Source organism: Herpailurus yagouaroundi, unplaced genomic scaffold (assembly GCF_014898765.1).
Source record: "Herpailurus yagouaroundi ecotype Mexico unplaced genomic scaffold, PumYag 210, whole genome shotgun sequence".
Lineage (NCBI taxonomy): Eukaryota > Metazoa > Chordata > Mammalia > Carnivora > Felidae > Herpailurus > Herpailurus yagouaroundi.
In genome coordinates, this window is record NW_024412441.1 from 17,849,041 (window position 1) to 17,864,594 (window position 15,554).

A 15,554-nucleotide genomic window follows, 5' to 3' on the forward strand; every position below is an offset into this window, starting at 1 on the left:
ACAGAATCTGAAGCAGGCTCCAGGCTCTGAGCTGTCAGCATGGAGCCCAATGTGGGGCTTGAACTCACAAACTGTGAGATCATGACCTGAGTAGAAGCAGGATGCTTAACCAACTTAGCCACCCAGATGCCCCTAGAGGAAAATTTTTATATTCAGTATTATTAACTCTCTCCTCTCTTTCTCTCTTTATTGCACCAATAGTAAGCAAACATTCAATTGACTCACTTTTTTAATGTTTTATTTATTTTTGAGAAGGAGAGGGAGGGAGGGAGGGAGGGGGAGGGAGAGGGAGAGAGAGAGAGAGAGAGAGAGAGAGAGAGGGAAAGTGTGCACACAAGTGGGGGAGGAGCAGAGAAAGAGACATGGGGACAGAGGATCTGAAGTGGGCTCTGTCTGAGAGCAGCGAGCCTGATGCGGGGCTCAAACTCATGAACCCTGAGATCATTACCTGACTCAAAGTTGTATGCTTAACCAACTGAGACACCCAGGGGCTCCATTGACTCAAGTTTTATACAAATGATCTGAACTGTTCACTTATTATTAAAAAAAGCCCAACAAAATGGAAAAATCCATTTTCCAAGGAATCAAAAACAAAGCTAAACAAACAAAACATTTAAGTAGTGGCTCATTCTGGTTTTTTTTTTTTTTCCTATTCTGGTGGCCTTAAATGAAAAATATACAAAATCATTAACTTGTATTAAGCATATTTACACTAACAATCTATTTTAGAATCAGTTACTAACAGTTGCATACTAAAGATAATGGAGAAGTAGAAAAAAATATGGCAAGATTCCCGGGAAAGGCAGCTTGCACATATTCTAAATATAGTTCTAGCCTTTTCTCACAATATTCATACCCAACTAATGTTCAGTAACTCTCAAGTGAGATTCAAAGGCCCAGCACATTCTAAAACTATTTAGTAAAACATTTGAAAAGGAAAATAACCTTCCAGTATGTAACAATTGTATTTCTAACAACGGATACACAAATTTATTAAAGCTCATATCAAGTTTACACTGGTAAAATTAAAGTATATCTGTCATTCTTATTCATCAATTAGTAAGGAAACTTCATGCAAATGTTCCTCTTAAGATATCTCAAAGCAAATTTATTCCATCATTTATACTGCATTAATGCTTTTTAAGTGTTGAGGAAAAACCATATTCTCAAAGTTGCATTACAGACAATCAAAGTCAGACAGGCTTGAACCTGAGTATCTTGTCCATTAACAGGTGAGAACTGTTTATTTTCAGATGCTTGCCTCAGGAGTCCCATATCTAGAAAGATGAAGAAACTCTGAATTCCTTTAAGGGGAATTAAAAAAAAAACCAACAACCCTCCAGCTTCTGGCAATGCCTAGGTCATCCTAAAGATATTATATATTTGTGAAATGGACAGAGGTGGGACATTTATAAAAATATGTCAGTCTCTAAGTATGGCATATTATGTAGCAAGATACAGGAAAAAACCTTAGGAAGCTCTCTTATAACTCAGTTTTCATGGTAGATGGGTTTGTTTCCTGGCTGATAAGGTAAGAAGTCTAAGCTAACATTACCTCTCAAGTGGACCACTGCAATGGACTCCTAACTTCCTGCAGTGAATTCTCCACAAACTAGCTACTAAGACCTTTATAACACATAAATCAAATGATGTCTCTCCCTTGCTTAAAATTCTGTAATTTGCTGTTGCACTTATAATAAAATCTAAACACCTCCCAGAGCCCAGAAAACCAGGATCAACCCTCTGGCCCTCCCTTTATGTTCAACCCTCCTTTCTTTCCCAGGACATCCAAAGTTGTTTCTGCCTCAGGCCTTTGCAATCGCTGTTCCCTTTGAGGTTTCAATTTTTTTTTTTTTTCAACGTTTATTTATTTTTGGGACAGAGAGAGACAGAGCATGAACGGGGGAGGGGCAGAGAGAGAGGGAGACACAGAATCGGAAACAGGCTCCAGGCTCTGAGCCATCAGCCCAGAGCCCGACGCGGGGCTCGAACTCACGGAGCGCGAGATCGTGACCTGGCTGAAGTCGGACGCTTAACCGACTGCACCACCCAGGCGCCCCTTTTTTTATTTTTTATTTTTTAAAAAATTTTTTTCCCAACATTTATTTATTTTTGGGACAGAGAGAGACAGAGCATGAATGGGGGAGGGGCAGAGAGAGAGGGAGACACAGAATCGGAAACAGGCTCCAGGCTCTGAGCCATCAGCCCAGAGCCTGACGCGGGGCTCGAACTCACGGACCGCGAGATTGTGACCTGGCTGAAGTCGGACGCTTAACTGACTGCACCACCCAGGCGCCCCGCAATCGCTGTTCCCTTTGATGGTAACACTTGTCAGCTAGCTTTCTTAGGGGTGCCAACTTCTTACTCTTCATTTATTACCTCAAATGTCAGCTCCTCTGAGACAACCCTGTCTAACCATCTCCCTCCCTCACTTACATTCTATTCTGTTTCTTTCTTTGTTAGAACTTGGTTTGATTTACAATTTTGTTGCATACCTGTCTGTCATCAGTCTCACAGCTAAAAAGTGAGCTCAATAGGGGCAAGAACCTTGGCTATCTGATTTACTGCTATGTTCTCACACACCTCGCACAGAAGCTGGCATATAGTTGATGCCCATTAAACGGAATAATGAATGAGGAAGTAAGAAGAAACTAACAAAACACTGGCAGAGTGTAGGCTCTGGATATTAGGAAAAATACATACATACGTAGCTACAAATGCAGATATACAGACATATATTATAGATTAAAAGATTTTTAGTAGAAATACTGAATATGAAATTAAAATGATATATTTATAAAGACTTGATGGTGTCATTATATACTAATATACCTTCAAGTAACTTTTGAGTTTTTATGGTTGAAGAAGTCACTTTTAAAAAAAGCTGATTCAGGGGTGCCTGGGTGGCTCAGTCGGTTAAGCATCCGACTTCGGCTCAGGTCACGATCTCGAGGTCCCGTGAGTTTGAGCCCCGCGTCGGGCTCTGTGCTGACTGCTCAGAGCCTGGAGCCTGTTTCAGATTCTGTGTCTCCCTCTCTCTTTGACCCTCCCCCGTTCATGCTCTGTCTGTCTCTGTCTCAAAAATAAATAAACGTTAAAAAAAAATTTTTAAAAAAGCTGATTCATTTCCCTTATTTGGAAAACTAGAACCTGTGTACTTTATAGGACTGTTGTATTGAATAAGGTAATCTATGTAAAGAAACTAGCACAGTGCATAACCCAGAGTAACAACAAAAATGTTCACTTATAATGTATCCTAAAACTGCCTCTTTAATTCTGTTATAATTGAACTGAATACAACAGTATTTTTTCATTCATTTTTTTTTAAATAATTTTTTAAAATGTTTATTTATTTATTTTTGAGAGAGAGAGACAGACAGACAACGCAAGTGGGGGAGGAGCAAAGAGAGGGAGACGCAGAATCCAAAACAGGCTCCAGGCTGTCAGCAGAGAACCCTACATGGGCTTGATCTCATGAACCATGAGATTGTGACCTGATCTGATATCAAGAGCTGGACATTTAACCAATTGAGCCACCCATGTGCCTCTCATTCATATTCTTAAGATTGATAATTTCACTTTTAAAGAAAATGTTTATTGTAAAAGACATTGTAAAAGACATTTATTTTGGTCCATTCATTGTATGTAAAAAAAAAAAAAAAAAAAGAGAGAAGATTGTTTGGGCTATGTAAAGGTACTTTGCCATCAAATCTCTAAATCCTCACATTTGGGGAAGTGACTGCAGGCCTGAAGTCTGCCTGACATGAAAGTTCTCATTAACGACCCTGCTTGGTGCAAGGCATCCTACAGATGGAAGAAACCACTCACGGGCAAACAGCATGGAGAACACACTAAAATAAAAATTATCTGACATCTCAAACTGAGGCAACAGCAGGGTGATCCATCAACAACAGCCAGTGTCTGCCCCACAGGCAAATGAACTGCCGTCCACAGCTAAAGAGGTATCTCTGAACGTGTCACCAAGAAGCTATGCTACCAGATGATTTCTCAGTGGAGAAAACACTTGAGCTTTGGAGAGAAAAAGAACTGGGACGAGTGGTGCCTACATTACCATGTATACAGTACATGTGCTCTATGTGGTCAATTGGGCTACAAAAGAAATCAGTATCAAAAAGTTCAAAGAAGATAAAAGTAGGCTGGAGCCAAAGCAATCTGAAATATCTAGCAGAAGGAATTATACTCTATTATGGAGGAAAGTCTGATAAATTAACCTCGAGACTTTTGAACAAAAAGAATCACAATTCTTGGTGTAAAGAACGATTTTAAAATGTTAACACAGAACAGGGATAAGAAGGCCTCTGCATTTCATTGACTGGTAAAACCTAAGATGTGTGTGTATGTGTTTATGGTTGGGGAGGGAAGACTAACAGGTTTTCTAATTTTTTAGTTTGCAAATGTGAGGATGATAGTGGCAGGGGAATAAAGGGAGTCTCCTACTCTCTACTTGATTCATCAAATAAAAGGATGTTTTAATGGCAAACAAAGAAAAATAGAGAAAATTAATAAAACCATACATTAGTTCTTTGAAAAGACCAACAAAATTGACAAACCTCTAGCTTGACTGACTCAAAATACTTTTCAAATATAGAGAAGACTAAATTAATTATAATCAAGAATGATAAATGGGATGTTACCATCTACTTCACAGGGAAAAAAGAAAAGTATTAGAAGAGAACACTATGAACAGTGGTATGCCATCCAATTAGAACACTGAGATGCAATGAAAACACTCCTAGAAAAGTCATGTCACTGAAACCGACCAAGATGAAATAGAAATCTGAATAGGCCTAAAGAGATTGAATTCTAAAACCTCCCACAAATAAAAGTCCAGGCCCAGTGGACTTCATTGGTGAATTCTACCAAACATTTAAAGAAGAGTTAACGACAATCCTTCACAAATTCTTGCCCCAAAAGGAGAGAATACTTTCCAACTCATTCTTTTTTTTTTTTTTCCAACGTTTTTATTTATTTTTGGGACAGAGAGAGACAGAGCATGAACGGGGGAGGGGCAGAGAGAGAGGGAGACACAGAATCGGAAACAGGCTCCAGGCTCCGAGCCACCAGCCCAGAGCCTGACGCGGGGCTCGAACTCACGGACCGCGAGATCGTGACCTGGCTGAAGTCGGACGCTTAACCGACTGCACCACCCAGGCGCCCCAAAAAGGAGAGAATACTTTCCAAATCATTCTATTGGAAACCACAACACTAGCAAAACAGCTATCTACTACCTTTATAAAATAACTGATATTTTAACATCAAACAAAGAAAACAAAGCATATTATTGCAGAACAGTCCTTGTTTAGAAAGGGTGTTTGCATTAACATACATGCAACTCATATTTTTAGAAACATTTATACTGTCCTTATTTTGCTTATTTTTCTATAGATTTGTGAAAATTTCACTATAAAGAGCCAAAACCAATCACTAATCACTTAATATAGCAACAATCACCATTATGTATTTTTTGAAAAGTGTAATTAATTATTGCTATAAATAGGAATTAAAAAGAAATTATACACAGGAACATTCACTGTAATATTTTCTTATGTAAAAGGTCACTACCGGAGAACATGCTGACAATTTCATTCCATAGAGACTTTGATGACAATCTTTCAAAAAACTGAATTAAAAAAAACAAAGTCACTAAATAAAAAAATGAATATATTTTTGAAAGCAAGCATATAAAAATACATAGACTAAGGGACCTTTGTTGCTATCAAAGAAGAAAAATAACAAAAACAAGGGACATAATGCTGCTGCTCACTGCTTTTGTGTTTTGTTTCAATGGTATCAGGGTGGCCAGGTCAAAAGAGCTGTTTCTTGTCACCTGCAGTGGGGTCCCAACCCTTGAGGATCCTTGAGGGGTACGGGTATGTATCACGGCAGACCCAGGCAACTGCTCTCAGCCTGCTCTCAGGCTGCCAAGAGTGGACAGGCAGGAACTCCAAGTGGGGCAGTTTCAGCCCACTGCATAGTGGGGAAGCATTCTACAAAACCCATTCCCCCAGTTCTTCTACCTAGCAGGAAGAAATACTAGGTCAGATGGCAGGACACCACCCAGAATGTGATCCCACTCATGAGCACAGTCACTGTGCATTAAAATATGGTTACCTCCTTGGGGTGCCTGGGTGGCTCAACTGGTTAAGCGTCTGACTTCAGCTCAGGTCATGATCTCACAGTCGGGGAGTTCAAGCCCTGCGTCAGGCCCTGTGCTGACAGCTCAGAGCCTGGAGCCTGCTTCAGATTCTGTGTCTCCCTCTCTCTCTGCCCCTCCCCTGCTCATGCTCTGTCTCTCTCTGTCTCAAAAATAAATAAAAACATTAAAAAAAAATTTAAAATATGGTTACCCAATCTTGCTCCCTCATTTAGGGTTTATAAACTCTTCTCTCTTTGGTCTACTCCACCAGTTGGCAGTAAACTCTGGGTTTGGCCCTGGATGGACAAAGGTCCCTTAAGTCTCATGCCCCTTTGATCTATATTATTTTATCAGACTTCTCTGAATTTAGGCTTCTGAATCAGCACACATTATAATAAAAATGTACTGCTTTCTTTTTCCATTATTCCCTATGTATGTATCTTGTGGACTTCACCAGAAGGTGAGGTTGTGGGCCAAAGCAAAATCCAGATAGCTCTCTTTTACTTTTTTCCCTAAAATTGTGTACTGGCTCCTCAATTCCACTGTAAGACATAAAAGTCACTTGTTCTATGTGCATGTGTGAGGGGAAGAGATGACCTCAGTTTATAGTCTGCTATTTAGTATACTATAATAGCTGCCAGGTGGAAGGGGTACCTTTGACAGATGTTAATAGCATTCTAATGTTACCTACCATATCTCTTTGCTTTATTATTATTTCCCTTCCCAATTCATCTGAACCTTTTTTCCTTTTCATTTACCCATACCTTAAGTCTAACAACCAAACCTGATGGAATCTTTATAACTTGTTTTTCTTTGCACATGGCATACATCCTAGGGTTTATCAGAATCCACAAGCCTCTTGTATGATTCTGCCTCAACAAGAACCTCAGGAACTTTGATTCAGACTTAGCTTGGGGAAGATCACCTACTTTCCTTCTCATCTTTGAAATTTGGTGGTTAGAGGCAGAACAGGTTTCTCACATCACACTTAGAACCAAAGTGTCATTAGGCCACCAAAGAACAGAATCCTTTAGAGGAAGAGTTTAATTAGTTTTAAGGTGGTCATAAGTTTAAAAACAAAGAATATATAAATTAGGAGAAAATAAGTAAAAACTTACTGTTATTGGTACATCTTTTGTTCCTGAATTTAATAAATGAAGGTTTAAAACTTTTGGTAGATCTGTTAAAATTGAAGAGAAGAAATATTTCTTTAACAGAAGTGCTTTATGGCAAACTAGAATTTTACCTTATTAGATATCAGATTGAATCTATTCTAGAATGTGAAAAAGAACTATAATCACATTAATAAAAAGAATGTGATTCCACCTAACTCATAAATAGCAATCACCTTACTCACAAGGACACTGTATAAGAACTGTCCCCTCCTAAACAACCAGACCAAAAATCAGAACAAAACATATTTTTTTAGTGAAATTAGACATTATTACTAATCTTTTAGTTCTCTAGGAAAGCATAAGGAAGCAAATTAATAATGTTAAATTATCAGTGTGAAAAATCTAATTTTCAAAAAGGGATCTCCAATCCTCAACAACCAACTTCTAATTACATATGGTCCATAGAAATCCCAAATTATAAGTATTTCTATTTTTTCCTTAATAAATCCTTTAACCAGAGCATTTTCAATTTTAGAATTTGAATTTTTTCTTTGACCATCTGGGACATAATTTAACATTATGCTATTATAATGCAACTGAGTAATCCATTTCTAAATAAAAATCCAGAAGTAAAGCTCCCCCCCCCCTCTTATTTACTGTTAAAAAAAGGAGTAAGCATAACTGAATAGGTGAAAACTTGGATTTAAAAACTCAGAAACTACTTTATGCCTCAATATTCCCTTAAGTTATCTTATGACCTTGCTTTCCTACCTGGTAAGCAATGGTAGCCCTCAGAGGAATGGGGTATTAACCTGTGAGGGCTTGAAGTTCCCCAAAGAAGGTTTCTATAAGATCATGCAACCCACTGACAAGTAATTTCAAAGCTGAGCTACAAAGGAGTTAAAAGTAGAGCCATTCAGCACTGAACAGAGGCATTTTTGTTTTTTAAAGACTTATAAAAATACTGTCTTCTCCCCCCCCCCCCCCCTTTTTTTTTACCTTGTGTTCGTAGTGTACCAAAATCTAGCATTTCAGTTGAGGAATAAATTCCAGGAGCTTGGAAGACAGAAAAGTAAACCATTAGATTTTTCTTTGCCCAAAGTTAAGATGTATTGAATACAAAACAAATGCATTTACTGTTCCTCTGGTTTTCTACTAACCTGTTGTAACTTCTACCTCCACAGGAAGGATGATAAATTCTGTGCTGTCTGAAGCATTTGTCTTTATTCTGATGAAGGCGGTGTGATTATCTGCTTCCCTGGATGAAAAACTGGCTCTCATCACTCCCTTGGTTTCATAAGGAGGAATTTCCTGACAAGTTAATAGACCATAATGTAGCACGGCTTTTGTGATGGTGCAAAAGCCACCATAGTTTTTTGAAGAAAACAACATTGACTGAGGATGCATTATTATTTTATATACCTACTAAGAAAAAAAAAAAAAACCAACACACTGCCATTTAAATGGATATATTCCATGGATTGTAACACATACTCCAACGTGAAGAATATTACAATGTGAAAGAAGCCCATCTTAGAACTGAGGAAGCATGATATGTAAAATTGAGCCAAGTGAAAGAAATAAAATTTTCAGTTGCAAAATTATCATTAAAAGATAGAATTAATCTATAAAACCAGTTATCTTTTAGTGTGATGCTTGGACATATAATTCAGTACTAAGAGTCTCCACCAAATAGAGATGTCAGCATTGAAGGGAAATCCTTTTCTAGAAATCTACAGGAATCTCTTTAAATAATAATCAAGAGAGCTTGGACTCTCTCTGTCCTTTCATTTAAAACCTAACACAACAAAGCTTCTCAGGCAAATCCACAGTTGACCAACTGCTTTCAATAAGTCTCTTAGCAAGGAAGATGGAAAAATTTTCAGGCCTGTAATGAGAGAACACTGACAAATACACTAGAGGGAAGATTTATTGAGGCAAAAAAAAAATTTTTTTTTTTTGAGATGGATTTCTTTTCCTGGTTTTACAACAATCTGGCTTGCTTGGGACCATCAGAATTTCTCTGTACATACCTTCTGGCATATTTAAGGAAATCCCTATGTTTTAGAATTTATTATTTATCTCACTTACCTCTATTCTCTTAACTTTTTAGCCTCAAAGTAGGAAAGAAGTGATTGGAACCCTCCTGGGGCCACAAGAGATGCACCATCCACTTCCCCATCTCTAGGGAGCTGACTTGGTCTCTGGGCTTTTCTTATGTACACTGAAATGGGCTGAGGGTGAGGTCAAGGCCAATTGACTTTTATTTTTACTCTATGTTTGTAGGAAGAAGAATAACTTTATCTTTTCTTGCAGCCACTGGGATTATTAAAACATTATGCCATCTCTGCTACCATTCATTACAGTTCTTAACTAATTAGAAATATGAATTCTCTTATGTTTATTAGATACCAATTATATTTCACAGTAAATTCTTAGCTCTTCTACGTAGAATTATACAAACTTAATAGCTTATAGTTAATTCTCTGAAGCATTGTTTTATATACTACTTCTCTCAAAGGCTTTTCAAACAATAACATAATTTCAAGATAAAACATTTTTGTGAAAGGATATAAATGAACCATCCATTACATATTCCTATTTGCCAGTGTGTTTCTATATCTGGGGAGTTAACCAAATCCTGACAAATTTGTTTCTAATTGCTCAAGTGAACATCCTAAAAATGTCCCTTCTGCATCCCTTCCTTGGTTGAGACTGGTCAGAAGACAGAACAAGAGGCTACGTGTGTTTAACAGAGCAATTAATAAATAAATCTGATCTTCAGAACTCATTCATATTGGTAAAGTCCGTTGTCTTCAATTATGGATAAGCAATGATTAGAGTGCCTTCAGTATAAGAACTGTGTTTACTGTGCCTTTCCCCTCTTTGATTAAAGCTTGGTAAACAACATTTAAAGAAAAACTCTCCTAAGGCAGGAAACTTCACAAATAAGGTAGTTGCTACACATTCATTGATTAATATTTCCTGGTATTCTCTAAGAAACAGGGGTTCTCTAAGCATTGACACAAACTAGTGTTAAATAGTCAATAATATTAAAGGTGGATGTAGATCACCTAAGAATTTAAAATTTTCTATGTCGTCACAAGGGCTTGACTACATTCCCTCCGAAAACGTCATCTCTATCAACAATAAGTCCGAAAGTTCAATTCTCTACCTCAAACATATAATGGATCCTTCCCAGAGGTTTTTTTTTTTTTTTTAAATCTTAGTATAAAAAGCACATTATAAATTGTTAGAGTCAGAGACAACTTTACCAATATAACTCTGTGGATAGTTGAAATCTCTTCCTTTCTACACAGTGGGTTAAAGCTCCCACCAATTTTGTTCACTGCTCTTTCCAAAAATTACTTATACTTTTCTCTCCCTGTATCATCCAATTTTCAAGAATATCTGATGTAAATTTAATATTAAGATATTATTAAGGGGGAGTCACCCACATTTATTCATGTGATAGGAAGTTAAACCATTTTCTGGTGTATTTGAGCAAGTAATCGAGAGAGAAATATGCCAGCACTCACCCACAGTTTTCTGGTGCCTCCTTGTTGACCTGTTGGGAGTTCTAGGTGAAGATCTCCTCCACTAGAGTACATTTCTACAACCTGTGATGAAACAGGACATGATGGTTAAGCTCAAAATCATATTCTCAACCCAAGTGATTTGCTGTTATACAGAAATAAGTCTGACATCCTATGTCTTAGAAAAATTTAAAAATGTTTATAGATATAAAAAAGTAGGATAAGTCTCATGTCTTATCACTGGAGTCAGTGCTTCAGATGTGTGAGCACTGATGATTTTTTTTTTTTACATTTATTTATTTTTGAAATACAGAGAGACAGAGTGCAAGTGGGGGAGTGGAAGAGAGACAGAGGGAGACACAGAATCCGAAGCAGGCTCCAGGCTTAGAGCTGTCAGCACAGAGCCCGATGCAGGGCTCAAACTCATTAACTATGAGATCATGACCCAAGCTGAAGCTGGATGCTTAACCAACTGAGCCATCCAGGCTCCCCAATGGTGATTATTTTTAATTAAAACAAGATAAATTTAAAACATTAAAGTTAGAAACAGTATAGTTATTTCAGACACTGGATTAAAGAAAATCTATCCATAGAACACTTTTTATTTTCAAAGGAAAAATAGTTTATGGAAATTATCAAATTTTAGAAATATAAATTTTATATTTCTTGTAGTTACACAAATGCTTCTTTATTCACACATTTATAACAAGCTTTAGCAGATCTAATAACCACTATAATTGTGAAATAGTGAAGAATATGTTATTCTGAGATATATGTAACATTTTTAAAGCACTATGAGAATATCTGGTTTCTCTTGGTGGCAAAACCATAGGAACCATTAATAATACCTCTGTGGCTTGTATCTATACTCATGATTTTTAAAAACCATTTTGCTGAGGTATAACTGATATACAATAAACAACACATATTTCAACTGTACAACTTGATAAATTCTGACATACATATACAGGCGTGAAGCTACCACTGCAATTAAGACATTAAATATACCCATTATCTCCAAATTTTCTTCATGCCCCTTGCAATCTACCTGTCTCTCTCTGTCCCCCTATATCCTTAGGCAACCAATGAGCTGAGCTCAGCCACTCTAGATTAATTTGTATTTTCTAGAGCTTTATATAAATGGAATCATACAGTATATACTCTTGTGTCAAGCTGCTTTAACTTGGTGTAATTATTTTGAGATTCATCATGTTGTTGTATGTATTAATAGTTCATTTCTTTTATTTTTATATATGTAATTTATTGTCAAATTGGTTTCCATACAACACCCAGTGCTCATCCCAACCGGTGCCCTCCAATGCCTATCAACCCACTTTCCCCTCTCCCCCACCCTCCATCAACCCTCAGTTTGTTCTCAGTATTTAAGAGTCTCTTATGGTTTGCCTCCTTCCCTCTCTGTAACTTTTTTTTTTCCCCCTTCCCCTCCCCACTAGTCTTCTGTTAAGTTTCTCAGGATCCACATATGAGTGAAAACATATGGTATCTGTCTTTCTCTGCCTGACTTATTTCACTCAGCATAACACTCTCCAGTTCCTAAATGTCCATCAACTGACGAATGGATAAAGAAGATGTGGTTTATATATACAATGGAATATTACTTGGCAATGAGAAAGAATGAAATCTGGCCATTTGTAGCAACGTGGATGGAATGGAGAGTTCATTTCTTTTCAATTTTATGGCTATGCCACAATTATTGATCCATTCACCTACTGATGGACATGTGGGTTGTTTCCAGTTTTTGGTCATTATGGATAAAGGTGCTATGAACACTGCATTGTATAAGTCTTTGTGTGAACATCTGCTTTATTTTCTCTTGGGTAAATACCTAGGGATAGAATGGGTCATATGGCAGGAGACTTTCCTTTTTTTTTTTTTTTAAATTTTTAAAAATGTTTATTTATGAGAGAGAGAGAGACACAGCATTAGCGGGCGAAGGGCAGAGAGAGATGGAGATACAGAATCCAAAGCAGGCTCTAGGCTCTGAGCTGTCAGCACTAGAGCCCAATGGAGGGCTCAAACTCACAAACAGCGAGATCATGACCTTAGCCAAGTTGGACGCTTAACCAACTGGGCCACCCAGGTTCTCCGTTGGAGACTTTCCTTTCAAGGCAGGTAACCCTATCTCTTAAAAAGAAATAATATATTAATTAAATTCAAATGTGGAGTGAAGTAAAAGAATGGGTGGAAAACCTTCACTTGTTTTATCACATAAGTCCTTCAGGAATACATAAGAAAGGACAATGCAGGAAAAACAGCAATGCTTTAGTATGAACTTAAAGGTTTTGTGTGTTATGTTGTTAGAGTAATGCATTTAGCAAAAACTAACGAGCTAAGATTTCCTAAGTATTATTACCTACCTTTTGATTTAGTACAGTGTTCCCCTATGGTCCCAGTTGTATTGACAGTAATACCATCTTTTTTTTTTTTTTTTAATGTTTATTTACTTTTGAGAGAGAGTGAAAGCATGTGAGCAGGGAAGGGGCAGAGAGAGGGAGACAAAGATCCAAAGCAGGCTCCGTGCTAGCAGTGGAGAACCTGATGTGGGGCTTGAACTCATGAACTGTGAGATCATGACCTGAGCCAAAGTTGGACGCTTAACTGAGACACTCAGGTACCCCAATAGTAATACCATCTTAACTGATGGAGTGACTGTAGAATCTTTTCTGAAAAAACCAGAAGACATCACATATTATTCATTTCAACTTCCAAGGTATTAAGGAAACAAATCTAACAATGTGTGGAAACAGAAGATTAAAGGGTAGACTACTGATTATCGGGAAAGGAATAAAGAAATGGGTACAGAAAAAGACTACATTATAAAATTCAAAGGAAAGATCACATTAAAATTAGGAATGTGACATACCACTGATTTTAAGTCCAGTGCTATTTATTCTAATTTAATAAAGTGTAGAAAAAAAACGAAGGCAAAATATAAAGAATATAGTTCGTGTAAAAAAGTTTTGCAAAGAGTGTTTATTTTTGTGTGTCCACATATATGTGTACAAGTGCCCTGAATGAGGTCTGATCTGGTGCACCAAGATCATATGAGTAGTATCTATGAGGAGGGGCTGGGACTGGAGCTGAGCTAACACAACAGTTACCAGATACCTGGAGTTATTTACATTTAAAATTACAGAAAGAAAAGAAAATAAATGTTCAGTTTCTTAGCCACCCCTAGCCACAAATTCAACTGCTCATTAGCCACGTGTGGCTAGTGGCTGCTGGACAGAGCAGATACAGACACACCATCAAAGAAAGTTCTAGTGGACAGCACTGGATTAAAAAGTAGAAGTTCAAGGGGAGTTTTGCTTTACATGTTTGAATTGTTAACTTTTTTTTTTTCAGTGAGAACATACTAATGGATCTGTGTTTTATATAAAATAAACAAATCACATACAATTTCCTGTTTACAGTATTTTCTTAAATTTAAGGATAAGACTAATGGCACCGTATAACCTATTGTAGAACCATCAGGTTAAGAGTGCCTTTCAGATAAATCACCCATACTTGTGAGGCACTGGGGTGGCTCAGCTGGTTAAGCATCCAACTTTAGCTCAGGTTCATGATATCCGAATTCCTAAGTTCAAGCCCCACATCGGGCTCTGTGCTGACAGTGTGGAGCCTGCTTCAGATCCTTTGTTTCCCTCTCTCTCTGCCCCTTCCCTGCCTGTGTGCTCTCTCTCTCTCTCTCCTCTCAAAAATAAATAAACATTAAAAAAAAAAAATCTATACTTTTTCTAAGAGGACAGCTTTGGTTTTTCCATTTGCTCTCCTGCATGCTGGTGAAAAGTCCAGTGTGGTATACATTCTTGAATTAAAATACTATAACTAGAAAAAGCCTAGATGAACATCAACAACAACAAAAATAAGTTGACCAAAAACAGTCAAGGAAAGAAAGCAGCAGGAATTTATTTATGAGGTTTCTATATAATTTCTGATAAAAGTTTGCCAAAACAGAGAAAATACATTATTATCTAAATTTAGCAAAAGGATATAAATGATCGAGTGATGAAGAGGAAATACAAATACTTTTCACTTGTAAAAACAGGACACAAGAGACTTTCCTTCTCTTGTAGTGAAAATATCTAGCTAAAAATAATTCAAATTTGGGTAGAGTATTTTTATTAGTAGTTATGCTCACCTAATTGTTAGCCAAACGTTGGGAAGAAACCTCTTTTTTGCTACCTTAGCATATAATTTCACAATTCAGGCTCTAAAAATCTCATTTTTTTCTCTTCTACATTTTCTTTTTCATTGTTCATGAACATTTCTACCGGGGGTTCTGGGATGACAAGAATCAGTTTGGTTGTCAAAGCTCTGTAGCTTACTACAATATGTAGTATTTTCCCTCCTCCTGTTATGTTCAAGCTACTGTTAAGGCCTGCAGTACTGGTCCTAAAGAACTTTGGGGAGGCTGGGTGTGGATATTATAAACTATTCCAGAAAGCATCCACATCTCCTTTCAACCAGACAACGCAACTAGAACCTACAGTGGCAGCAAATGTCACATAGTTGGAAGTCTCTCGGGATGTATGGTGGGGATTTTAGGAAACACATAAAGGAGTGACACTTGCCACTCTGACTATAAAAGAGACCAGGAACTAGTGAGGAGAGATGTCAAATTTGAAAACAATCAGTACCTAACAGATTGAGTAAAATTAGGAGTTGGATTATCTCATCTCATCTCATCTCATCTCATCTCATCTCATCTCATCTCATCTCATC

The 15,554-nt window shown here is 37.3% G+C and overlaps 1 protein-coding gene across 1 annotated transcript in view; it reads right to left on the reverse strand.

Annotated features, from left to right (window-relative positions):
* Positions 1-15,554, reverse strand: part of TMEM131 (transmembrane protein 131) — a 242,518-nt gene that overhangs the window by 66,287 nt on the left and 160,677 nt on the right. The window contains exons 8-11 of the mRNA XM_040453962.1: positions 10,812-10,892; positions 8,433-8,583; positions 8,272-8,328; positions 7,276-7,337 (exon numbers count right to left, since the gene is read on the reverse strand). Coding sequence (XP_040309896.1) covers positions 7,276-7,337; positions 8,272-8,328; positions 8,433-8,583; positions 10,812-10,892 — 351 coding nt within the window. The remainder of the gene's footprint in view (positions 1-7,275; positions 7,338-8,271; positions 8,329-8,432; positions 8,584-10,811; positions 10,893-15,554) is intronic.